This window comes from Zea mays, chromosome 2 (genome assembly GCF_902167145.1).
Source record: "Zea mays cultivar B73 chromosome 2, Zm-B73-REFERENCE-NAM-5.0, whole genome shotgun sequence".
Classification (NCBI taxonomy): Eukaryota; Viridiplantae; Streptophyta; class Magnoliopsida; order Poales; family Poaceae; genus Zea; species Zea mays.
The window spans coordinates 42,049,266-42,074,329 of record NC_050097.1 but is presented as its reverse complement, the minus strand read 5'-3'; the positions used below and the strand labels follow the sequence as shown (position 1 = coordinate 42,074,329).

The window sequence follows — 25,064 nt, the reverse complement described above, 5'->3', positions numbered from 1 at the left end:
TGGCGACCACCGCCGCCGTCGTCGCGCCGCCGGCCTCCCAGCCGGTATATTCCCCTTTGTTTCTTGTTCTATTTTATTTTCTGTTTTTATTTCTTTTTTATTTCAAATTATAAATTCGAATTCAATTCAAATTTCACATACTAATGCTTAATTCATGAGAGAAAGGAGAAACAAAACAATTCACTCATATCAACATTTAAAAATCTTTATGTTTATTAATTGATTTCAAATTTTAACTTCTAGTTTTGAGATCCAAATCTAATTATGACAACTCACAATATAATATTGCCTTATTTTAAGAAATAATTGTTGAAATATAGGCCTCATGTATAGAGTTGTATAGAGTATAGTCCTTATAAATATATGAGCAATGCACATGCATAGGACACCTTTCGGCGATTCACGTACTCTCACTACCTTCAAAGTGCTTAGTCTTTGATGTTTTTTTGGTAACCTACCTTTGGACTTAGATGTGACTTGCATTCATCGTGTCGTTTGTATATGTGCGTGTCAGCCATCGTGCTGTTAGATCTATTTGCAGGTTTTGGAAACCTCCCCGTACAGGGGAAGTGCTGCCGATTTTTTTGACATGCTTGTTTATTTTTTACAGAGAAGATACTTGTCTTCCTAGCCACTGCGGGTTTGCCTGCACCGCGTCACGTCGCCACTGCACCAACCCGCCACAGCCCCGCTAGCCTGATTCCACCGTCACCCTAGGTATAACCTCAATTTCCGCATCATGGTCGTAGATCACGTAACCCAGTTAGGTGTCTCCCGTTCGAAAGAGATACGGTGTAGATATGCAGATCTTTGCATATCTACAAATGTATCAGTTTCGAATTGTCCACGTTTTTTGGACAGCCCGCGGTTGCCTAGATGGTGTTAGTGTCCATGCTCTACTCCGGTCCGAGACAGAGTTTCGGCGTCACCTCCCTGTTGTTCTCCGGACAGTACACTCTCCCTGTCAGGACGTGTATCCGGAGAACAGCGGGGAGGTGCTGCCGAAATTCTATCTCGGATCGGAGTAGAGCATGGAAACTAACACCATCTACGCAACCGTGGGTGGGACTAGGACCTATCCTCACCTATTAGAAGGTAGGAACGTAGTGTACATGCATTACATGTCTATATTAAACTATACTCGGTTATATATGTTAGAGGATGGAGGACCGTGAGTGGATGTACACGGGCCGCGTAAGACGTAATGATGTCACCCCAGAATGGATTAGGAAGACCGATGCTTTCGTGGAACGGGCATATGGCGAAGCTGCTAAAGGAGCTAGTCTAGTCCCTTGTCCGTGCAGCAAATGTGACAACCGGAAAAGAAAACCAAAGAAGGCCATGGTAGAACATATTTGGAAGAATGGATTTACGCCGGACTATACTCGGTGGATCTTCCATGGTGAAGCGCATCGCACGAGAGAGGAGGTGGTGAGACAACGCGTCGAGGATTACGATGCTGATGCCGGGGTAGCGGACATGTTGAACGACTATCACGAGGCATAGTTCACCGAAGGACGTATGGAGGACGAGCCAGAGGCGACCGCAAAGGCATTCTACGACATGTTTGACGCGGCACAGAAACCCCTTCACGGCAAGACAAAGGTTTCTCAACTGGATGCCATTGGGCGTATAATGGCGTTCAAGTCGCAGTATAGCATGAGTCGAGACGCCTTCGATGGTTTGTTGACAGTTATTGGCAGCCTGCTTCCGGAGGATCACGTTCTGCCAAAGAGCATGTACGAGGCACAGAAACTCCTTCGTGCACTCAAGATGACGTATGAGCAGATACATGCTTGTCCGAAGGGCTGCATCCTATTTAGGAAAGAACACACTGAGGCAAAGTACTGTCCGAAGTGTAAATCGTCTAGGTTCATGGAGGTAGACTCTGGTGATGGACAGAAGAGGCAGCTCGACATCCCCGTGACAATCCTACGCCACCTTCCGTTCATACCAAGGATCCAGCGTCTATACATGACAGAGGAATCCGCGAAACAGATGACATGGCACAAAAAAGGCAAACGATACAATCCTGACAAGATGGTTCACGCATCCGATGGTGAAGCATGGACCCACTTTGATGCCATTCACCATGAGAAAGCCAAAGAGGCTCGTAATGTTCGTGTTGCGCTGGCCACAGATGGGTTCAATCCCTATGGAATGACCGCTGCCCCATACACATGTTGGCCCGTGTTCGTTATCCCCATCAATCTCCCCCCGGCGTATGCTTTCAAAGACAAAACATATTCGTGTCGTTGATAATTCCTGGTCACCCGGGGAATAAAATGGGCGTGTACATGGAGCCTTTGATTGATGAATTGGTCCGTGCTTGGGAGGAAGGGGTATGGACGTACGACCGAGCTACGAAGACAAACTTCAAAATGCATGTTTGGTACCAGTACTCCATGCATGACTTTCCGGCGTATGGGCTATTTTGCGCCTGGTGTGTTCACGGTATCCCATGCCCAGTTTGCAAGGAAGCTCTTAGGTTCATTTGGTTGAAGAAGGGTGGCAAATATTCGTCATTCGATAAACATCGACAATTTCTCCCTCCTGACCATGCATTCCGACTAGACATCAAGAACTTTACGAAAGGTGTCGTGGTGACAGACGGCCCACCTGCAATGATGACTGGCGCCGAAGTTCGCCAACAGATAGATGGTCTCGTGGCCAACCCAAAAGGTGGTTTTGTGGGATATGGTGAGCAACATATGTGGACACATAAGTCAGGCTTGACTCGGCTCCCCTATTATGATGACCTGCTCCTTCCACACAACATTGATGTGATGCACACTGAAAAGAATGTCACCGAGGCACTTTGGGCAACAATTATGGAGATTCCTGATAAGTCAAAGGATAACGTAAAGGCAAGAGTGGATCTGATGTGATAGACCAAACCAAGAGATGAAGACGCCTAGTGGTGGAAAGACATGAAGAAGGCCTAAGGCCGATTTCGTCCTGAGCAGGGCCCAGAGGAAGGAAGTACTACAGTGGATCAAGATGTTAATGTTCCCTGATGGGTATTCAACTAACCTTAGTAGGGGGGTGAACTTATCTACTCTGCGAGTCTTAGGGATGAAGAGTCATGACTTCCACATATGGATTGAACGAATTCTTCCGGCGATGGTTCGAGGCTATGTCCCTGAGCATGTCTAGCTAGCGCTTGCAGAGTTGAGCTATTTCTTCCGCCAGCTTTGTGCAAAAGAGTTAGCTCGGACCATGATTGCAGACTTGGAAAGGATGGCACCCGTGTTACTGTGTAAGCTGGAGAAGATCTTTCCACCCGGCTTCTTCAATCCGATGCAGCATTTGATTCTTCATCTCCCGTATGAGGCACGAATGGGGGGGCCCGTGCAGGGACGTTGGTGCTATCCAATCGAGAGATGTCTAAAGACTATCCGAAAGAAATGTAGATATAAATGCAAAATCGAGGCTTCCATTGCAGAGGCATACATACTGGAGGAGGTGTCAAACTTCACAACAACTTACTATGGTGACAAACTGCCGAGCGTGCATAATCCACCCCCTCGTTACAATGATGGCAGCAATGAATCGAACCTCAGCATTTTACGAGGGCAACTCGGAAGCGCGAGTGGTTCGACCACCAAGACCCTGAGACATGAAGAGTGGCGCCATATCATGCTATATGTATTGACCAACCTTGAAGAGGTGACGCCATACATGGAGCAATTTCTTCATGAATTCTGGCGTCGATCAAGGGACCCAACTCCACAGGAATATGATACCCTTCTTAGAAAGGGTGCGGGAAATGGATTGCCCGATTTCATTTCCTGGTTTAAACATAAGGTACATGCTTAGTTTGTCATTTCAAGTTGCTCTTACGTGCGAATAATATAACAATCTAGCGTGTTTGAACTTGCAGGGCCAAAGAGAGCCGTCTATGAGTGTCGAGTTGAGACAAGTAGTCAATGGCTTTGCCTATAGGGTCAGGAAATTTTCTGGGTATGACGTCAATGGATACCGTTTTCGCACAACAAGCTACGACCAAAGTCGGCCCAATCGAAAAACCACGTGTTCTGGAGTCTTTACTCCCGGGCTTGACAAGGTTGAGTATTATGGAAGAATTGAAGAAATATATGACTCAATTTTTATGGTTCCAAACCTCTTACTCAGTGATATTCAAATGTCATTGGTTTGACCCTGAAGTTACGAGACGGACACATTCTAATCTTGGGCTAGTCGAAATACGACAGGATTCCACCTTACCAGGAGACTATGTCTATATTGTGGCCCAACAGGCCACACAAGTGTATTATCTTCCATATGCGTGCCAAACGAAACAACATCTTAAGGGTTGGGATGTTGTGTATAAGGTATCACCGCACGCTAAATTACCTGTTCCAAACGATGAAGATTATAACTTAAACCCGGACACATATGACGGAGAGTTCTTCCAAGAAGATGGGCTCGAAGGGCAATTTGAGATAGACTTAACCGACGCGATCGGAATGGAAGTAGATATTGAAATGGTTGTTGATGAGGAGGATGATGAGGTGCAAAATGAGAATGACTTAGAAATGCTTGAAGGCAATGCCAATGACGAAATTGCGCCTTCAGATGGTGTTGACTATGAAATGGTTGATAGTGATGATGACACTTATGATCCGGCTAACCCGGACACATATGAAGATTATTTTTAATCGATGTAATGCTATATTTCATTTATTTTGCATATGTTTCTAAATACATATTTTTTTATCTGTGCTTAATTGTTTACTCTTAATTGCAGGTTGTTGGACAAAGATGGTGGGCGGTGGGACGAGGACGAGGAGGGGGAGGGGGAGGAGGAGCACCCGTAGGACGGAGGAGGAGGCGCAGCAGGACGACGCCGTACAGCAGCAGGTGGAGCAGCAAGCCGCTGTCGATGCGGCACAGCAGGACGACGATGATGCGGCGCAGCAGGACGACGACGACGACGCCGCCGCTCAGCAGGACGTCTCAGGTTCTGGCTCCTCAGGTTCGAGGAGTATCTACCTGCGAGGTCCCGCGAGTCTCCCTAAGCGACCCATACTTCGTGACAGGCGTCCGCTGATACGACCCGATGGAGAGAGGTAGGTAACTTTAGATGTTGTTGCTGCTTTTTCATATTATATGTTCAAATTAATAATAGAAACTAATACTTCATCTTAATCATTTGGACAGGTCTTGGATGGTTTTGGAGACTGCAGGGGGTCACGGCCGCAACCCCAATGGCATCCTCGGCCTTCTATGCCGGGAACACTTCCCTGGACTTGTCGAGTACGCCGGAGTGACGAGCCCAGCATACACCTTCGACCACTACGCCGTCGCCCCCGATGCAGTAGATCGGGACGGCAGACAATTCAACAACAAGGCGGAGCGGGTGAAGCAAGAGCTGTGGGTAAGTCTTCCTCGCACTATATTGTTTAATAAGTCGCATTTGTTGCATATTCTTGAAATAATGTATGGATACATTGTCTTTGTATGTAGGATTTCTTCAGGTGCGATGCTGGATACGAGGCCAGGGCGGATGTGGTGTCTACGACGTGCTGTAAGAAGCTCGTCGTGGACATGCACTACGAGGCGCGCATCCAGGCCATCATCACTTACCACGGCTCCGTCCTTGGGGAGAAGGTGAACAAGAAGGACGCCCGAACCATGTCGTTGACTCCGGACCAGTACTTGCAGGTAAATACAAAACTTTATTATTGGTACTAAATATGCTTATTTTTATCTTCTGATATGCGGTGTACTTATATTTTTTTAGATGATTCCTCATTGGTGCCCCGCGCATCCTGAGTGCTGGGAGCAGATGGTGCAGAGGTGGTGCTCGGCTGAGTGGGATGAGGCGCACAACGCTAGCCGGGAACGGCGTTTGCTGATGCAAGGTCCCTCCCACCATCAAGGCAGCCGCAGCCTGGGCAAATACGCGGAAGCATGGGTACGCGCTCTTTTTTATTTAGGTATATAACTTTCGATTAGACATGATTTCTAACCATCTCGTTGGTTTTCTCGCAGTCGGCGGCACATGGTGGCGCGCCTTGCTCCACGTTCTCGGCATATGCTATGGCCCACAAGGGGAAGGCGACGTCCGACGTCACCTACAACCCGGATGATGGGCCCGAGGCGTACACCAACCCCGCCATCCACAGCCGACTCAGTGAGTACACCGCCATGGCCAAGGAGGTCCATGGGCCAGATTACGATCCGAGGACCGAGGACATCGACGGAGATGTCCTCATGAGGGTCGGAGGAGGCAAGAGGCATGGGCGGTACTGGATTGCCGACGGGGCAATCGACTCGTCCTCCACTTTCACTCTCTCTCAGGTGCGAGCAAGGAGCACGAGCGCGAGCCCAGCCATACGACCTCGGCGGGACAGCTCACAGCATCGTATCCAGCAACTCCAGGTTAGTCCTTATCTATTCATCGTTCATTGATTATTATATATCTTCTCTTTGCATTATTGTAACATTAGGGCGAAATATTACAGACTCAGCTAGATGATGAGAGGAGGCAACGTGAGGAGCTGGAGAAGAGGATGGCGGAGATGTTCGCGTACATGCAGAGCCTTGGCGCCGCACAGGGTCATGCTCCACCACCTCCGTTGTTCCCTGCAACTGACCCTGCAGAGTTCACTACTCCTGTGAGTATCAAAATTTTAGTACTGCATGATATATATTCATATGTTCTCACACATACAATCTATTCTCTGTGCAGGGTCAATCGGCGGCGTCGAACAACCCTCATGCTTCGTCTAGCCCTTCGCCGAACCAGTCCAGATGCCCACCTCGTTGATGATCTAGACTTGGTCTTGTGAGTGTTGGTGATGTTTGGCTAGATTTGGTCTTGTGAGATACTTGGTGATGTTAGTGATAATCCAGACTTATATCTGTTTTGTGATGATCCTGACTTATATTTGTGAGACTTATATTAGTGAGACTTTGTGATATATATGGTGTTGATGATAAATGTGTTCATTCTGTGATGCGATTGATATATAATGTGATGTGAATGATATATATCTTTTGTTTGTTCGGATGGAACAACAAAAACAAATAAAAAAGGGACATCCTGGTCACTTTGCCGAGTGTAACACTTGGCAAAGGGTCGCTTTGCCGAGTGCTATGACCATGGCACTCGGCAAAGAAGGAAACCTGAGAACCGGTAAAGCCATCTTTGTCGAGTGCTGACCATGGCACTCGGCAAAGAAGGAAACCTGGGAACCGGCAAAGCCATCTTTGCCGAGTGCTGTTGCCAAGGCACTCGGCAAAGAGACTGGCAAAGGGACCCACTGGAGGACTCTTTGCCGAGTGCCGGTCCACTAGACACTCGGCAAAGAGTCTTCCTTTACCGAGTGCCTATGAGAGCTCTCGGCACAGGGACTGGCGGTGGGGCCCACTGGACCCGTCTTTGCCGAGGGCCCCGATAGCAGGCACTCGGCAAAATTGGCCTCTTTGCCGAGTGCCAAAAAGACACTCGCCAAAGGATCCGTCACCGTCACTTGGCACCGTGATGGTGACTTTTCTTTGCCGAGTGTCAAATGGCACTCGGCAACATAAAGTACTCGGCAAAGAGACCGCTGCCGATGTACAGTTCGCCGAGCGTTCTTTGCCGAGTGTTACACTCGGTAAAGCCTTTGCCGAGTGTTACACTCGGTAAAGCCTTTGCCGAGTGTAAACTAGCCGTTGCCGAGTGTCTGAGACACACGGCAAAGGAGCTGATTCTGGTAGTGTAGCAACATACGTTCTCTAGCAAGTTAATTATAATAATAGTGTATTGTTTTCTCCCTACTAAGTATGATGCCGATCTTTTTCTGCGTATATACCTGCTGGATGTGAGTAGTAGTAAAATATATTAAAATCACTGCTGGCACCTGCAAAAATAAATCTTATTACTAGTACGATTTTTTAAACTATATATCATTTCCTGGACAACATATATATGTGCATGAGAACGGAGAGGCATTTCTTCCCCAGTGGACCACTCGTTGTTTGGTCCCGTGTCCCGCTATATACTTGGAAAAGTAAAAAATGGTCCATTTTTTTGGTCCATCCCCAGTGGACTATATACATAGAAAAGTCAAAATTATTCATGGTTTTGAATGGAGGGAGTAATATAGAACATATGCAGAATATTGCAAATTAAGATCAGATTTCTTGAACCACGTACTATTGGTGAAGAGAAAATGAGCCATACTATTTTTTTTCAAAATTGAAGTTGTTTTGAGTTTTAAATGGATGTTGATGTTCATAGTTTAAACATGTTATAATTCAAAATGATGAAATATTTGTCACAGGAGGGATAAGTATGTATATGGATAGAGAAAAAAAAGGAGGGACTGAACTAAAACCGCTACAATAATGATATAATCTCACTTAAGCACCCACGGTAAATATATATAAAAGTTTAAACTAGTTTTATATTAAAACATAGATAAACGATGTAAACCATAAAATACACGATGGGATTATGTACGTTCTAAATTTTAGGAGGGGGAGCGGAGCCCCACCTGTTCCCACCACCGTTCCTGAGTATGTACACCTGCAAGTTGAAAAAAGTATAACAGCTCACAAAAAAATTGTCATGAGATAATTAGAATGCAAGCAAGGATAGTATGGAAAAAAATAGAATTCATAGATGCTTTTATTAAACGCAAGTGAAGTGTTAGGGGGTGTTTGGTTAGAAGGACTAAAAATTAGTCTCTAGTTTTTAGTCTCATTTAGTCTCTCTTTTGCCAAACACTAGGACTAAAATATAGACTAAAATGATTTAGTCTTTAGGGGGTGTTTGGTTTGTAGGGACTAATGTTTAGTCCTTTCATTTTATTCCTTTTTAGTGTATAAGTTGTTAAATATAGAAACTAAAATAAAGTTTTAGTTTTTATATTTGGCAATTTTTGAACTAAAATGTAATAAAATGTAGGGACTAAACATTAGTCCCTAGAAACCAAACACCCCCTTAGTCTTTCACATAGGTGCTAAAAGAGACTAAGGGGCTGTTTGGTTCGTGCCTAAATATGCCACACTTTGCCTAAGGTTAGTCGTTCGAATTGAAGAACTAACCTTAGGCACAAAAGTTAGGCAAAGTGTGGCAAGTTAGCCATCAAACCAAACAGGCCCTAAAAGCCCACATGAGTGTATTCCAAGGGCATTTAAGTCTTTCGACAATGTATTTAATGACTTTAAAATCTATTTAGTCCCTATAACCAAACAAGTAGGGACTAAAGTTTAGTCTAGGACTAAAGTTTAGTCCTAAGACTAATTGAAACCAAACATGGCCTTAGTTTCATGCATGCATGAGCATGAACTTCTTAACTAGCTAGTATATACGGATCGGCCGGCAGTGGCATGCAGGACGTACCTGATCGACGGCCATTGTAAAAGCATCTGAGAAATAGCGTTGTACAGGGGACGAGTGGGAATGAGCTTTTTGTCGGGAAAGCAACTCAACCAGAAGCCTACGGCATAGAAAGTATTCGGCTCTCACACAGCAAGCTCTAGGTCTTTAGCAGCTGAAAGTCACTCATCAGTGTGCGCCGCTTTGTTCTTGCTTTCGCTTCTTGTCTCTTACAATATTCTCCGTCATCTCACTTGTCTTCTTCCTTAATCCTCCCGGCCGTTCCTTATCTCTTCCTGAGTTGCTATACGCTTGGCTCAACAAGGCAACAACCAAAAGGCGTTCAGCACTGTGCCGTGTAGCAGTGTTGTATGGTCGTCGTCTCTAGGCTCTGCCCAGCTGATTTTTCTGATTCCATGGGAAAATTGCAAAAAGATGCAGGTGTGCTTATCTCTGGTGTCAGCATCATGTCATGTCATATCATTGTAGCATCCTTCATTCCTAATTTCGCAGCAGAATACAACTAGGGGTTACCTTTACATCTGTCCTCAATAGGGGCTCCCTGTATGTCTGATGAGTACCTGTCATTTGTACACGTATTTTGCTATAAGCCCCTGACAAATATTCCTCCAACCATTCCCAACTCTTGGTCATAGACTGAGGGTGTGTTTGGTTCTGCTGTCTACTATGAGAAAAACTATATATTGTGAGTTGTCTGCTCAGCTGAGTTGTTTGCTGTGAAAATGCAGAAAGTCGTTTGGTTCAATCTACTGTGAAATTGTAGACTTCACATGATTTGTCTATAATGACCCTGAGACTGGGAGGGCTATAGACTGTTTATATTTAAATTGATCGTAATACACTGTTTTTTTTTCTAGAGAGCTGACATAATTTTTAGGTGCACTTTCAATCTTGAGGGCTGAGGCATGTGTTCTTGTACATGTGCGGAAAAGGACTCTTCTCCTCTTCAACTGGACAAGACATCTCTTTGCGTTTTTTCGTGTTTCTTTTGAATTCTTTAAAGAAGACAACTTCACTTCAGCCAACTCCGTTGTGTCCTCATCACTCGATTTCACTCGATGAGACATCTACCGGACATGATGCGGAAGCCTTCACTGACATGCACCTTATCAAACAACCGGTGGAGATCATCGAGGTACTTCGGACCACGCTTTTGAAACTTGACATGGCCACACTCGAGTCCTCTTTCAGGGTTGTTGCATCTCTAGTAAAAAAATACAAGCACATGAGTTATATGAATCAAGACAAACTGAATTCAAGCAAGAAAAACAACCAAAACTTAACTCACGGCAAGATGTTTCATCCCACCATTCCTTCGAGCACACAACAATTTGCTTTGCATCATCCCATCCAAGTCTAGTGGCAAAAAAATTCAATTCCATAAACAATGTGAAATCTTTTTTCATACCATCCAGTTTGTTCTTCAACCGTGTCTTGACAAGTTTCATCCCAGATTTTGTAAAAAAAAAAGCTTTTGCCCAAGGTTCTTCCAACCTTTTTCTGGTCCAACATCCATGTGGTCTATTCCTGGCTTCTATCCCCTCTTTGAAAATTTCAATGAGTTGCTTCAAATTGGCATCATCCCACATTGCTTTCTCACCCATACTTCAATAGAGTTCTTTCACAAACAAGAAAACATAGTTGCCATGAATTGGAAAATTAGAAATCATAAATTATGATTCCAACATAACCCATACTTGAAGAAAGTTCACCGTATGTGAATTTATGAACAAAATAGGAGTAAATTTATTAACAACTTAACATATATAAGCAAATCGTATAAAACAACCATTCATACTACCATTTGATGAATAAGTTGAGCAAATCACATAAAACAACCATTTGTGCCTCACATGCACCTGAAGGAAGACTGATTGTGGGAGGAAAACAGATGGCACTGCGGGGAGGGGAGTAGAGGCCCCAAACCCTGGTCGCGCCCACCGTGAACCCTAGGAGAGGGCGCCAATGACCGACGAATGTGTGATGCATACAATTGTAGAGGGGTGATGGAAGATGGACAGGAAAGAAAATATGAGTCGGTAAGTTACTAATCGATGGCAGGTGGGTAATTTTGTAAACTTTCTTTGTTATCAGCATAGGAAAAGGCAGAGATGGACCTGTCGTAGGATTTGTACTACAAAAAACAGCTTCTTGGAAGTTAGAAACTGTGGGAGGTATCCGTTTGGTTTAGCTTTCTGCTTTTCCAAAACAGAAGCAGGTTCCAAAAGCAGAATCAAACAGAGCCTAAAGGTATCTACTACTTATAAGTCGTTATGTCTTTTCTATGTAAATAGTTTTACCATCTATCTATTTAGATAAAATATATATCTAGATGCACAACAAAAAGTTAAGTATCTAGAATTTGGAATGGAACTATGGAAAGAGTACTATTTAGTAGTTATTCAAATACATTTAGTATGTTCGTTTGGCTTTAATCTGTACTGGCTCTTACTGCTTCTACAATATATTGTCTCTATAAATTACAGCTGCAACAGTCTGAATAGCTGTATGTCTTTAATCCGAACGTCGAGCGTAGAAGTAACATCATTTATAAAGTTCACCACTTGTTGCCATATGACTCGTTCACAGTAGCTCACAATTCGCAGGCAATTGCTTCAAGCAATCTTGGTGGCCATGTGTCATCCATCTGCTCTGAGAACTAGTGCAGAATAGTATCATACGAAGATTGCAGCACACTGACATCTGTCTTCAAAGACAAGTAAAATCTTCATCTAGCAGTCATAAGATACATGCACTAGGAATAAAAGGGTGAAAGCTACAAATCAGTTCGCCTGTTCCACCTCTGAGCCTGTGATTTGATCCTCGAGAACATGGTCTCAGCAGCAGCACACAGAGCCCAGAAAAAGTAGTAACATACAAAGCCGAGCCGTGCGGTTGATTCCTGTTCAGAATCTGCAGTGCCACCTTCCCCTCTTTTCCTTGCCGAGGAAGAGCAGGAGAAGCTTCCTTTTTGCCACGGGTACATGTCCTTATTCTGCAGCCCTTGCATGGCTTCCCAATTATTAAGGTCATGTCGGCATCGCCGCAGGATATGCGTCCCTCCGACAGCAGCAGAAGGCTTTTCGAGGTCAATCAGGTCGCGTCGATCTCCGACTAACTGTCAAGCTAAGGAAAGCATTCTGTCATGCAGGAGGGACCGTCCCTATGGCCAAAATATCACTATTGAAGGCCCAACCACCAAGCAGACGCCAGATAAAATGGCACATAAATGAGCAGAGTAAATATTGATTTAATTGGTTTTTAAAAACATGGTTTTGGGTTCTAGGTTTCTGTCAACATGTTTACAGATCGGGTGGTTTCACATCTCAAACTGCTAGAGTTGCAGTTTGTTCTTGACAGTAATTCAATGAAAATACAGACAGCGGTAGTGTAAGTTAACAGGAAAAAGAAATTAAATGTTGCTCGGTGTGAACTGTGAAATATGATGCCGTGTATTTCTTGCACATTCGCTGCAGATTCAGTTCCCATGCGCCGCACTTGACACTGCATTTGTAAACTTGCACAGCGTTGCACATCCAGACTTCTAGTTGGGAAGAATCAGAGGAATGATTGGTCTGTGTAAAGAAGCAGGAGCGCCACTAGCTTTACAGGGTATGTGACGAAACTTGAGTCGTGTTTCTAACAAAATTATGAAGCACGAAACTGATTAGCCCTTGGTATCCAAACTGACTCTTAAGCTAGGAAAATTGTTGGAATTTTGTATTCGCAAACTGTCCTCGTGTAGTTCGTAATAGCTTTCTTCTCAAAGTCCCAATGGCCACCGGTTGCAATTTGCAGCATACTTCGTACATAATATCGACAAGTATATTTGCTGATGTACATAAAATTACAGGCAACAGTTCCCCAGATTTAGTTGCACTTTATATTCTTTCTCAGTTCTGCACAACACAATCAAAAGCCAAATAAGACTTCAGGCAGACAAAAGGTCATGGTTTTCGATAGCTGTACTGCGTACTGAATCGCGGGTAGAAAAAAAGGAAGCATGCACAAAAAGGCGCACAACCGATTCAGACGGTGTAATCGCGTCCCTGTTTAAATGAACTAGAGTAGTTAGCCGATAAAAAAATGCTAGTGACATTAGCTACCTGACTAATTATTAGCTGATTTTAGCTAGGTTGAACCAGCTAATAAACTAATGGATAGTTGAGGATGCAGCTAATAGTTAGATGTACTATTAGCTAGAGGTGTTTAGATATCTCCAGCTAAAAGCGGCTAATAGCTGAACTATTAGCTAGGTTGTTTGAGTGTGACCCGCTAATTCTAGCAGCTAACTATTATCTCTAATGCATTCAAATAAGACCCAAAACTGACAAAACTAAAAAGGTAACATCTTGTAAGGGATAACATAACAATATGACACATCTTAAGCAAGTGAAAAAGTGGATGATTTTTCCCCAAAACGCAGTAAAGTTGCATTGCTTTGCATTAAGAAAAGGGTCTAGAACCCTTACAAACACATACAAAAACAGAAAACAGTACAGTTTACTTTACAAAAGGATGCACAGGCCTATGACCAATACAAACATGACCAAACCAAGCCTAAGCTTGCTAATGTTGCCCATCCGGCACAATGGCAAGAAGTTGGGCAATTCCTTTAGCCCCTGCCAAAGAACATTCCAGCAGCTCCTCTTTAGCGAGCAATAGAACTCCAGCTAAATTTAGAAACGCCTCATAAGAAACAGCAATTCCGGTGTTTCCAAATTGTCCAAGCTCCTAGGATTATAATAGAGTTGAGACCTCTTCAGATTTGGAAATCGATCAAGGATTCTACCCTCTTCCAACCATCAAAACAGACATCGTCAATCTGCAGGATTAGAGCTTGCAGGCCGAGCTTTTGCAGCAACACAAACCAAAATTCCCATGAGAAGGAGCAAGCACAGAGCAAGTGATTGATCGATTCTTCCTCCTGATTCCTGAAGACAAAGTGGACAGCGAGGAGGGTGGTGGTAGACCTCAAAAAGTGGGTGATTTGTCATCTATTTGTTCCAACAATAAATACCCTCCACTGTAGTTGTTAGAGGAATGTGAGCGATATATTGCACTTTTTGAGTACCCTGTCATCCAGGTAGCTAGTCCCAAACCAATAAAGTGTGGACCCAAAACTGGTCGGGATCTGGTAGTAACACCTGGAAACATCCTGGTTTCAGACATTACTGAGTTTTACCTGCTACATTTTTTTCCTTTGAAAGGTGCATAATAGATCTTGAGTTCTTGATCTTACATGCGCTAAGGCTTCCATGCTATATATTTTTGGTCGTTTTCATGTGCCGATCAGATTGTTGAGAAGCGGTATTGTCCCAGATCCCAGATCCCAGATCCGGGCATGAAGATGTAGAAGACCTGTTCTCTTCCCTTTCGTGGCGGTGCAAGCACAAGAGACAAAATGTAGGGAGACTGTTTCCTTGTTATTTATTGCGAGGGGTACAGGTTCAATAGATAGAGAAATAGAGTTCCTCAAAAGTACGTTTGGTATTAGCCCACATAACCCTTGGTAGATTTTTTTAACACACATGACCAAAAAGGTGAAGCTGAGGGGAGAAGGTGGGAAATCTATACAAGGTCTGTTGATCCATAGAAAGGATATATTAGGGTAAAACCTTTTTTCTTGAACATGCTAGAGAATTGTGCTTCATTGTATCTGTATGTATCTAGTATCTACCCCTATCTAATAATAAAGAGACAATATTTCTGCCTATTTTTTCATCTGGCCCATCCTAGTGGCCTAATTATCCTGCCACTCACTCGCTTTCGGCTCAAATGTGGCCCATTCGACCGCAAGGACCTTATAGAAAAAAGGTCTGTTCGTCTCTCCGGGTACGCTCCTCCCCTGTGGCCCCGTCTGCGTGCAAGGCCAGAGCTCTACCAAGGAATGTGATATGCCTCGCCTCTCCATTGGTTGCTACTTGCTAGCTTAATGACATCACCATGACGTCATGACTACACAATATCCAGTCGTTTTTCTTAAGAAAAAAAAAACTATAAATACCATATGAATACATATATAGTCATATAGACGAGGACGTCCTTAGCCGTCCATCACCACCGTAGAAATTTAGGCACTATTTAAATACACTACAACTAATAGTTAACTACTAAAATTGACTGGAGACATCCAAACAACCCAACTAATAGTTTATCTATGGCTACTTTTATTCAAACATCCCTAGCTAATAGTCCAGCCCATTAGTTATTAGCTGGTTCTCCCGACTAAAATTAGTTACTAGTTAGTCAACTATTTGTTAGACAACTAATTCCAATAGTAACTTTTTAGCTAACTAAATATTAGCTCTAGTGCCTTCAAACGAGCCTTACGCCCTGTTTGGAACCTCTAGAACTAATAATTAGTTACTAAAAATTAGTTATTGGGTTCCAAACACTCTCAGCTAATACCACAGCTAACAATTAGTTCATTAGCTAGCTCAACTCAGCTAATAATTTATTAGCTGACTAACTATTAGTTCTAGGGGTTCCAAACAAGGCCTTAATCATCTTAATATCCCTTCATCATGAACTTGGTCCACGGTTTTTTTTGTCGGTCTAAGGGGGGAGAGGGTCCCCCACCCAAAAATTCCATTAATCGTCTGCCATGGGCGAAGAGGGAATCACAAACGTGTAACAAAGCTCGTTTTACCAGCAAAGCAAGGGGGCAATGGGGGAATACATTTTGAGCGGAGATTACAGAGAGATTATACACCAAAGGTATTGCACCATGCCTCCATCTGTTGACTTGGTCCACGGTGGACCGCACATCCATCCCACCGCAGATCCATGGACCAAGCCCGCAGCATACGCACGCGCACTTTGAAATCTAGCCTCTCTAGTCTTTACTTCTAGCAAACATAACCATTGTTGGCTTGCTAGATATAACCACTGTTGGCTGAGTCACACATAACTCATCTGCTATTAATACCACATAGGTCCCTATCAACAATAAACCTCCAAAAAGAATTAGTTTTCTACGTCGCCTGTGAACCAGTTTGGTTCAGTTTTTTTCTGTCCAGCTTTTCTGAGAATCTGGTTGTGTGGAGAATCTAGTTGTGGGGAGAATATGAGTATCATGAGGATTAAGTGCGGAGGAAGATGAAGATGTCCATAAGGTTCGGGAACTAGAAAGTGACGGATTCTTACTATTACAACAACTCGCCGATTATGTGTTTTATGTTGATTTTGGATGGTTTTTACTAAATCGATTCGTATAGAAGCGGGCTGAAAAGCTAAACGTTTGGTAGTCCGTAGCAGCTTTTGGTGGCAGAAACTGAAAAAAGTTGAAACAAATAGGGCCTATATCTATACCTATATGCAGAGAGGTCATAGAGGGAAGAGAGGAGGTCGCAGAGCGAATGGAGAGGAGGAAAGAAGGATGTGTGAGATGGAGTCCCCGCTCCTAATTGAGGGTATAAGCAAAATACACTACAACAGAAATGACCTTTAGTATCGATTGAAAACCAGCTATAGTATTAAATTTTCAATCGGTGTTATGCAATTAGGACTAAAGACCATATACTTTAGCTCTGATTGTATGACCGGTCCTATGGGAGATAGATATCCGTCGGCTCCTTACGAGCACAGAAATGTTGTTCTGTCTCGCTCGAGGCCAACCTCGGACGGGAGACGTTGTTCCGTCTCGCCCGAGGCCAACCTCGAACGGGAGACGATGTTTCGTCACGTCCGAGGCCAACCTCGAACGGAAGATGTTGTTCCGACTCGCCCGAGGCCAACCTCGGACGGGAGATGCAGTTCTGACTCACCCGAGGCCAACCTCGGACGTGAGACATTGTTCCGGCTCGCCCGAGGCCAACCTTGAATAGGAGACGCAGTTCCGACTCGCCCAAGGCCAGCTCTGGCGGGAGAAGCAGTCAAAACTCGCTCGAGGCCAATCTCGGGCGAGAGATGCAATCACGACTCGCCCGAGGCTAACCTCGGGCGTGAGTGTAGAAACGCTCCATGGGCCGCTTGATGGACCTCCCGATGACTTGCCTAGCAAGGCATGCCCTCGGGCCACAACCAAGATGAATGAGCTCGACCCGGGGAGGCGAAGACCAGACGACCGAGTCATGCACAGAAGGAGCGTTGATACCACAAACAAGGAGGTTGAGCGTACCTGAAGTGCTAGATACTCGGAGATAACTCGGATGAAGGGCAACCGAACTCCGGATAAGCAGGAATGCATGTCGTGTTAAAAGGAGGATTCAAGTAGAGTTAGATAGTCATCACGACTTGTAAAGAGATAACCCTCTGGTCATCTATAAAAGGCTGAGGGGTACCCCTACGAATCCACCGGACCTCGTCACATCCCATCACCACCTCATAGCTCATTAGTCCTCTCATAGCAACCACGCCACCACTATCGACAGGAAAACTCACCCTCCACCGCCCACAACTCATTTGTAACTCGTGTACACCAGTGATACTCAAATACTCAGCCTTGTCAGTTAGTAGGGTGTTACGCATTCCAGCGGCTCGAACCTGTATAAATTCTTGTGTGGTCTGACGTGCACCCGCACGTACCATCGAGTCGCAATCAACAACGTCGTCCTGCCCAAAAGCATCACGTGGGGAACCCCGTGGTGCGCAGTCGGGTCATAAACAATGATAGGTCCTAAATAATTTATTAGTATAAGTTGATGACTCTAACATGTACTAAAAGGTTCAAAACATCAAAAAAAATCTTATGGTCCAAGACACACGCACACCTGCAAGTCATGTGACTTTCAGGCGAAATACATACGAGTGTGATGCTATATTCGAACCCAAGATCTAAGGCTTTATATGTTCACTCTAAACACTCTGCTATAGAGCTATTTATAACTAAAAATAAGATGCTTTTGTTTTATTTTAACTCTATAAGAACCTTTAGTATTAGTAGATGGTAAAAACAATACCAAAGGCCCTTTTATACCAAATTTTACCACCAAGGCACCAACCAAAACTAAATAGCTGATCGGTATTAAAGTGAACTCTTTAGTACCGGTTAGAGCCACCAAGCAGTATTAATCTTTGCTCGAGAGATTACTACTGATTGGTGGCTCTAACCAAACTAAAGAAAAATATTAGTACCGGATAGAGCCACCAACTGATATTAATACTTTCCATAGGGTCCTGGCAGTTAGAACTGGTTCTAACTCAATCTAGGGGTCTGAAGCCCCTTTCTCCTATAGTGATACTAGTGGATGCATAATTCCTCTCAACGATCGTTGTCTCATAATACATTAACCAAATAATGATATTACAGTAATGCTTCAATTTTAGAAAATACTAGCCTATAAAATTTTGTGCCCTAGATCCACGATGAATCTTGATTAGGAACTATAGCCCTTTTTGTTGGAAACCCTAACCCTAATTGGGTTGGGTGATATATATTTATAATAGAGTTGTTCGGCCAAGACCCATTGCACAAAGACCCCATTACCATACAAACCACAGTAACTCTAACACTTTTTACATTAAAATCAATTTGATAATTTATTATTATATTTTGACAAGTGATTCGTATAATAATCTCTAGTCCGTAAAGGCACAAGTTTTGAGCGTCGTGTGTCACGCGAAGAGCGTAGATCTGTTTTTCTCCCTCCACGTCTCGCCTATAAACTAGATAAACCTTATCTCTTGCTTGCATGCGTAAACAACCATGCAACCACCAGGAGCGCTTCTTCCTCCTCGTTGGTGGCGTCATATATTAACCTCTAGCCCAACTTCCCATCTCTTTCCCGTCTCCTCGCCCCTCACCCAGATTCTTTCGCACCACCATAAAGGACATCGAGCAAGCCATCCTGCTGGCCTCCGACTCGCCAGCCACCGTCGTTGTGCCCTCCCACGACGCCACCTTACCTTCCCACATCGACAAGCGCCTCGAACAGCTGTCGCGACTCTCCACACCATGCATCTCTGCAGGCAGCGGGGCAAGAACACCGAGGCAGAGGAAGAGGCACCGTTGTGATGCGTGGCTGAGCAGCCAAGGGAGAGGAGGCGCTCTGGATCCTGTTTAGTTTTATATTGGTTGTTTGCCAAGAATTTATGAGATATTGAGGTGGATGATAAAATATCTATTGTTCGTTTTTATGTCAGTGTTGTGCTCTAAAATTTTATCGAATATTTATGTGTTGTTGCAATGCGCGAACATTGTACTTGTGAATTTAAAAAATGAGTTACTTCTCCACGACGCACGTCATATTTACTAGTTAAAAAGGGAGAAAAGAAACCCATTCAAGACACCCACTCACACCAATGTGCTCAAATTAAAAAAGATGTACCCTTATTATCACACAAAGTAGGCGACCTCGTCCCAAAATTAGCTCCCATTCGATTCCAAGGTAAAGAAGTAATTGATACCTCATGCGCCAGCCGAACTCCAAAAAATAAGCTCCTCACTAGCGAGCAATAGGGCTCTAGCGAGGTTCGGAGAATCAGCATCAAACACAGGGGAAATCTTATCAGGCAAGGCAAGTAAAAATCCATACTATATGTACCTTTTTGAAAAGCAAAATATGGGTACAGTTTACACCAATTCCACTAATGCGGTATACGGTTTATACCAATTCCACTAATGCAGTTTTTTCTAGAAAATATTGTTAAGTAACATCACCAACATTTTTAAGTACTCCATTCCAAATCGTAAGTCATTTTGGATTTTAGAGATATAACTAGACATAGCGTATATTTAGGTGCATAGCAAAAGCTATGTATGAAAAAAGCCAAAACAACTTAGAATTTGGAACAAATGGAGTACTTTAAAGAGTGAATAGAGTTGATCCAACTGATCAAGTAAACCCAATTAAATGAGTTTGAAAGGAACATTTTGGTGAACATCAAGAATATGAAGCAGTGTAATTCTGAGGGGATAGAAACAAGTGAGGCTGTGCTCAAATCTCGACATACCTTGCAAGAGCTACTAAGTTAGCTTAATGTGTGATAACCCATCAATCCTCGGAAATCATCAGGGCTTGATGGTTTATTTCCAGGTTTAGATAGCCATGGAAATAACTTGGTGAGGCCTTGCCTTTCAGAATCAGCTTCTTGCCTCCCAGTGACCCCGTATTTCTCCCTCTCGATTGCATCCATAATATCCTCCCGAGACACAGTATTCCGACCTGGAAGATCAACACCAGTAAATTCCATATTAACATATATTCTACAGTTGCCTTAAAACTCGCTCATTAGAGATTAAGCAACCACAGAAACTAATCCTCATTTTGAAGTACAAAAGTAGAACATGCAACGGCAAGTGGAATTATGACTAGTCCAGTAATAATTTCCAATAGCATAGTAGGGAAAATACACCAGTAACAGGTTTCAAACATAGACAAAAAATTGTAAGTTTTAAACCATGTAACTCAATGCACCGCTGAATCTGGAAATAATTTGCGAAAGTGCCTCTAACGTAATGGTTAAGGCTTCCAAATAGCACCTCCAACTCCCGGGTTCGATCCCCCTCTGTCGAATTTCAGGCTCGATTAAAAAAATCTCCTCAATGTGCCCCGCCCGCTCCTAGGTTACATCCTGTGTGCCACCCTCCAGCTAGGCTGTTGCAGAGTGGGCGGTGACGGCCCGCTAGTGATGGGAGGCCAGGGTTCGAGGATTTTCTCGGCTGGGATCATGTTTTGGTCTTTTCTTAATATAATACCGGGAGGGCGGTCTTTCCCTCCCCGACCGAGTTTTTTTAATCTGGAAATAATTTCATTGGTATCAACAGCAACACATATCTGATGCATGAGCAACAAATGATATGAAATGTTCCTTTCAGTGCCTTAGATAAGAGATCTTATCTTACCTCTTCGTGCAGCTAGTAGAGCAGACTCATTAACAATGTTTGCTAGATCTGCGCCGACCAGCCCTGGGGTTACTCTAGCAACCAGATCACTGATTATTCCGTGATCCTCTTCCAAAGGAATATTCCTTAGATGAACATCCAGAATCTTTTTGCGGCCCTCCACATCAGGCATACCAACAACAACCTTTCTGGAGAAGCGGCCAGGTCGACAAAGAGCAGCATCCAGTGCTTTTGGTCTGTTAGTAGCAGCCATTACAATAACTTTCATGTCCGAGTCAAAACCATCCATTTCGGTAAGCAGCTGTTCATCATAGAGAAAATCAAGAAAATATACATTTAGTGATGTAATTAGACAGGATATGAACGATCATCAGGGTGCCAAAAACTACACCTGGTTTAGAGTTTGGTCCCTCTCATCATTAAAACTTCTACCTCGACTTCCACCCACGGCATCAAGTTCATCAATAAAAATGATTGACGGGGCAGCTTCTTTGGCCTCCTTGAACAAATCCCTTACCCGAGCTGCACCTCGTCCAACAAAAACTTCAACAAATTCACTAGCAGAAACAGAGAAAAACGGAATTCCAGCCTCTCCTGCAACTGCCCTTGCTAGCAGAGTCTTCCCAGTTCCAGGAGGGCCAACAAGCAGAACACCCCTGGGCAATTTTGCTCCAAGCTTCTTATAATTCAGTGAACCATGCAGACAGCTCACTATCTACATTGGAAAATTCCCAGTTTTAGTAAGTTTCTTAATGATCATCCAGATTCAGTAAACACTAATACAAAACTAATTCTTCCAATGGAAAGGGAGAAAATCCCAGACTTCCTTCCAGGAACTATCGCATTTCTGTTCATTTCCAGAGTGCTCTCAGCAATGTTCAATTTAACGAAACTACAAGGCTAACAGGCTTAGTTCCCATCAATGAAACCTAAAAGATCGTATACAAAGCTTTGCTTCTTCTGATGTGACAAAAAAAAATACGTCAAAGTGATCACTGCTCCGAATGATGCATGAACTGAAGTCTTTAAATTTGTACCATAATGGACAACCTAGGTTCTTATAGAAGTCTAACAAATGTGAAACAGAATATTGCTGGAGTTCGAAATCATACAATATCCAATTAATGCATAATGCAAGAGCAAGTGAAGGTAAAATCAAACTTGACATTTCAATTTTCAATTATAAATGGATCACAGTCCTGTTGTGATGTATGAACTACTGCACATGATTAAATGGTAAAGGTGAGTGTCATTAGATACGTTCTTAGTAATTGTGAAAATACAAAATGAAAGCAAGCCCACAGCAATATAGTATGATTGATTGACATTTCCTGAACTGATATACCAAATACGGATATAACAATGTCGGGAAGATATCTTGGTGCAACAATGCAATTAAGCGATCTGGTGGATCCAATCAAAATCCAACGATGACTGCTATTTTAGATGGAAAGATTAAATATAAAATAGCTGGTGAAAGGGGTTAAATATAAAATAGCAGCCACCATTAGATTTTGAGTTGATGCACTAGATCTCTTGATTGCATGGTTACATCAATCATCAACTTGACTGTTTGCACTAGATATGTTCTCAAACCTATGGGGGTGTTCGGTTTAAAGAACCAATCCATTCTAGATGAGGTGGTGCATCATGAGTCCATTCCATAAATTTGGTGGAATAAACTCATTTATCATATTATTACTAATTATTAGTGAGGAATAAAATGGTGATGGATAACTCATTCCATTCCACAAACCAAACAAAAAAATAAGTAATGAGAAGATGATGACTACCTCATTCCTCAAACCAAACACCATATATGTTTAATTGCCTTCCTTTTAAGATGAAATGTTTCTCGCCTAATCGTTTTTGTCTTCCCACATTCATCAAGCGTCACAAAGTACGGTCAATGAGTAAACAATGGAAACCACGTATACCTCAACAAGCTCCTCCTTGGCTTCATCTATGCCCTGAACATCATCAAAGCCCACCCTCTGCTTCCTCGGTTTGCGTCGCTTGTCAGCACCGCCCGCACCAGACATCTGACGCTGTATGAACCACATCACGGGCACCAGCGAGACCCAAAGCGTGAGCAGCGTGCTCAGCATGTCCACGAGCAGCCTCCCAGCAGGCCGCGGCGACGAACGGTAGTCCACCCGGCCATCCCGCATTAGCCCGAGCAAGAAGCCCTCATCGTGCGGCACCCTCCGCGCGTAGTACGGCCACTTCGGCGCCGGCGCCGCAGCGTTCTCACCGGTCTCGTTCGTGTCGGAGCCAACATCATCCCCAGCGTTCTTGCTGAAGTAGATACGGCGCGAGTCCTCCTCGAAAGCGACGGCGGCCACGGCGCCCTCGCGGAGCCCCGCGACGAGGTCCGAGTAGGCCACCTCCCGGGCCACGTTCTTGGGCAGCGCGAGCCGCGCCACGGCGAGGAGAAGCGCCAGGACGACCGGCGCCGCGGCCGCGGGAGGCACGCGGCGAACGGCGCGCCGCAGCGCGGCCCCGGCGTCGGTCATGAGCTCCCGCGGCGACAGCCGCCGGAGCCGCCACCACAAGAGGCGCAGCCGTGGTCGCAGGCGCAAGCGTAGCTTCCTACGGCGTGGCGAGGGGAAGCCCAGACCGGCGCCCGTGCCCTTGTCCGCCTCGTCGATCTTGGCGCGCACGGGACTCCTTAGTCGCGACCGCAGCCTCGCGTAGCCTCCAGTGGGCAGAAGTCCACAGCTACAGACACAGGCATTGCTCGCGGTCGCCGCGAGGCCGCTCCAGGAAGCGGGTCCCCTGAAGCTTGCGGCACGAGGTCGAGCAGCGCGCGGGAAAGCGGGCGCGGCTGATAAGGGGCAGAGCGAAGCCATGGCAGGCACCGCCGCGCGCGCCCGTCCACAGCGCTACGGCATTCGATGGGACAAAGGCCGAGGGCGGTGCGAGAGCGCGTGCGCGCGCGAGGCGTTCGACGGAATTGCTCCGCGGAGGAGGAGATGAGCGGAGCAAAGCGTACGGTGATCCTCGGCTGGGTTCTAGCAGTGTGTGCTCGTGTGAATGTGTGTTGTCCCAATTCTTCCCTTGTCTATTGATTCACGGATATGGCCGAGGAGATTTTTGCTGTCGTGGAAAATTTGGTTATGCAGTGTGTGCTCGCCTTGGTTTGGTTCGGCTCATCCATATTCCATGAGCTCTTGGGCCACACCACACGACCAGCCCGGCATGGATGAGACGTGTTTGTTTGGGCCCAAAATAATTCTGCATTTCGCATCGGATACTTTTTCCCCTGGTATCACGACTCACGAAACAGATGGATCGTTTTTAGTTTAGGCCATTCTCAATTCAGAGTTTCATACTCATTAAACATGGTGACATATCGTCACATTCAGTGACGTAGCAGTGCAATTAAAAGAAGAGAAAGAGTTTTATAGAAGATGATAGAGTTTCATGGAAATAAAATTCTGCATACATAAATACCTAGTTTAAGTCTGATATAGCAGCATTGAAAATAGTTCATTAAAACTTATTACTGAAGATAACCTTAGAGCAAGTTTAATAATAGACCTAGAGTTAGATGTAAAAATCCTTGTAGCTTGTCATTAAGCTCATCTATATAAGGGCATGTACAACCCTATTTATTATGGAATCTCTTGAGGGTATCTAGGGAGCTAATTGAAAAATACAAAAGACGGGCTCTTCACGGAGAGTCCGTCTCTACACGACTCTTCATATATATTGTCTCTTAGCTATATTTATGATCTAGAATCTCAGGGTTGTATGATAGAACTTAGAAAACCGAATCATCGTCTCAAGGTTATATATGTCCTAATGGTTAGCTCTTCATTATTAATGCAGGATCCCACTTGTTTCTCTCATAAAGCTTTTTGGTTCTTGTGTCGAAGCCTGTTATAAGTTTACAACTCGCTTCTCCTTTCCCTTCTTTTCCTTCTCCTCTGCTCC

The 25,064-nt window shown here is 44.3% G+C and overlaps 1 protein-coding gene across 2 annotated transcripts; it reads right to left on the bottom strand.

Moving 5' to 3' along the window:
• Positions 1-12,556: 12,556 nt before the first annotated feature.
• LOC103646347 (probable inactive ATP-dependent zinc metalloprotease FTSHI 3, chloroplastic) lies at positions 12,557-24,250 on the bottom strand. Of its 2 annotated transcripts, XR_562151.4 has the most exons (6): positions 23,063-24,212; positions 21,517-21,840; positions 21,126-21,426; positions 20,234-20,445; positions 19,688-19,743; positions 12,557-13,236 (listed from the first exon to the last, which is right to left on the bottom strand). XR_562151.4 is itself a non-coding variant. In XM_008671081.4 (5 exons), exons 1-4 carry the CDS (start codon positions 23,975-23,977, stop codon positions 20,252-20,254), a joined length of 1,734 nt encoding a protein of 577 aa, XP_008669303.1. In that variant the 5' UTR covers positions 23,978-24,250; the 3' UTR covers positions 12,557-13,236; positions 20,234-20,251. The 2 variants fall into 2 exon arrangements, 1 of the variants encoding a protein (XP_008669303.1); XM_008671081.4 differs by lacking the exon at positions 19,688-19,743 and having other exon boundaries at positions 23,063-24,250.
• Between the last annotated feature and the right edge of the window lie 814 nt (positions 24,251-25,064).

Coding starts and splice junctions, on each gene's coding strand:
- LOC103646347 (XM_008671081.4), bottom strand. CDS start 23,977: ATGGCTTCGCTCTGCCCCTTATCAGCCGCGCCCGCTTTCCCGCGCGCT. Junction 21,427..21,516: donor GGGACCAAACTCTAAACCAG/GTGTAGTTTTTG, acceptor TATGATGAACAG/CTGCTTACCGAAATGGATGG. Junction 20,446..21,125: donor TCTACTAGCTGCACGAAGAG/GTAAGATAAGAT, acceptor TTGATCTTCCAG/GTCGGAATACTGTGTCTCGG.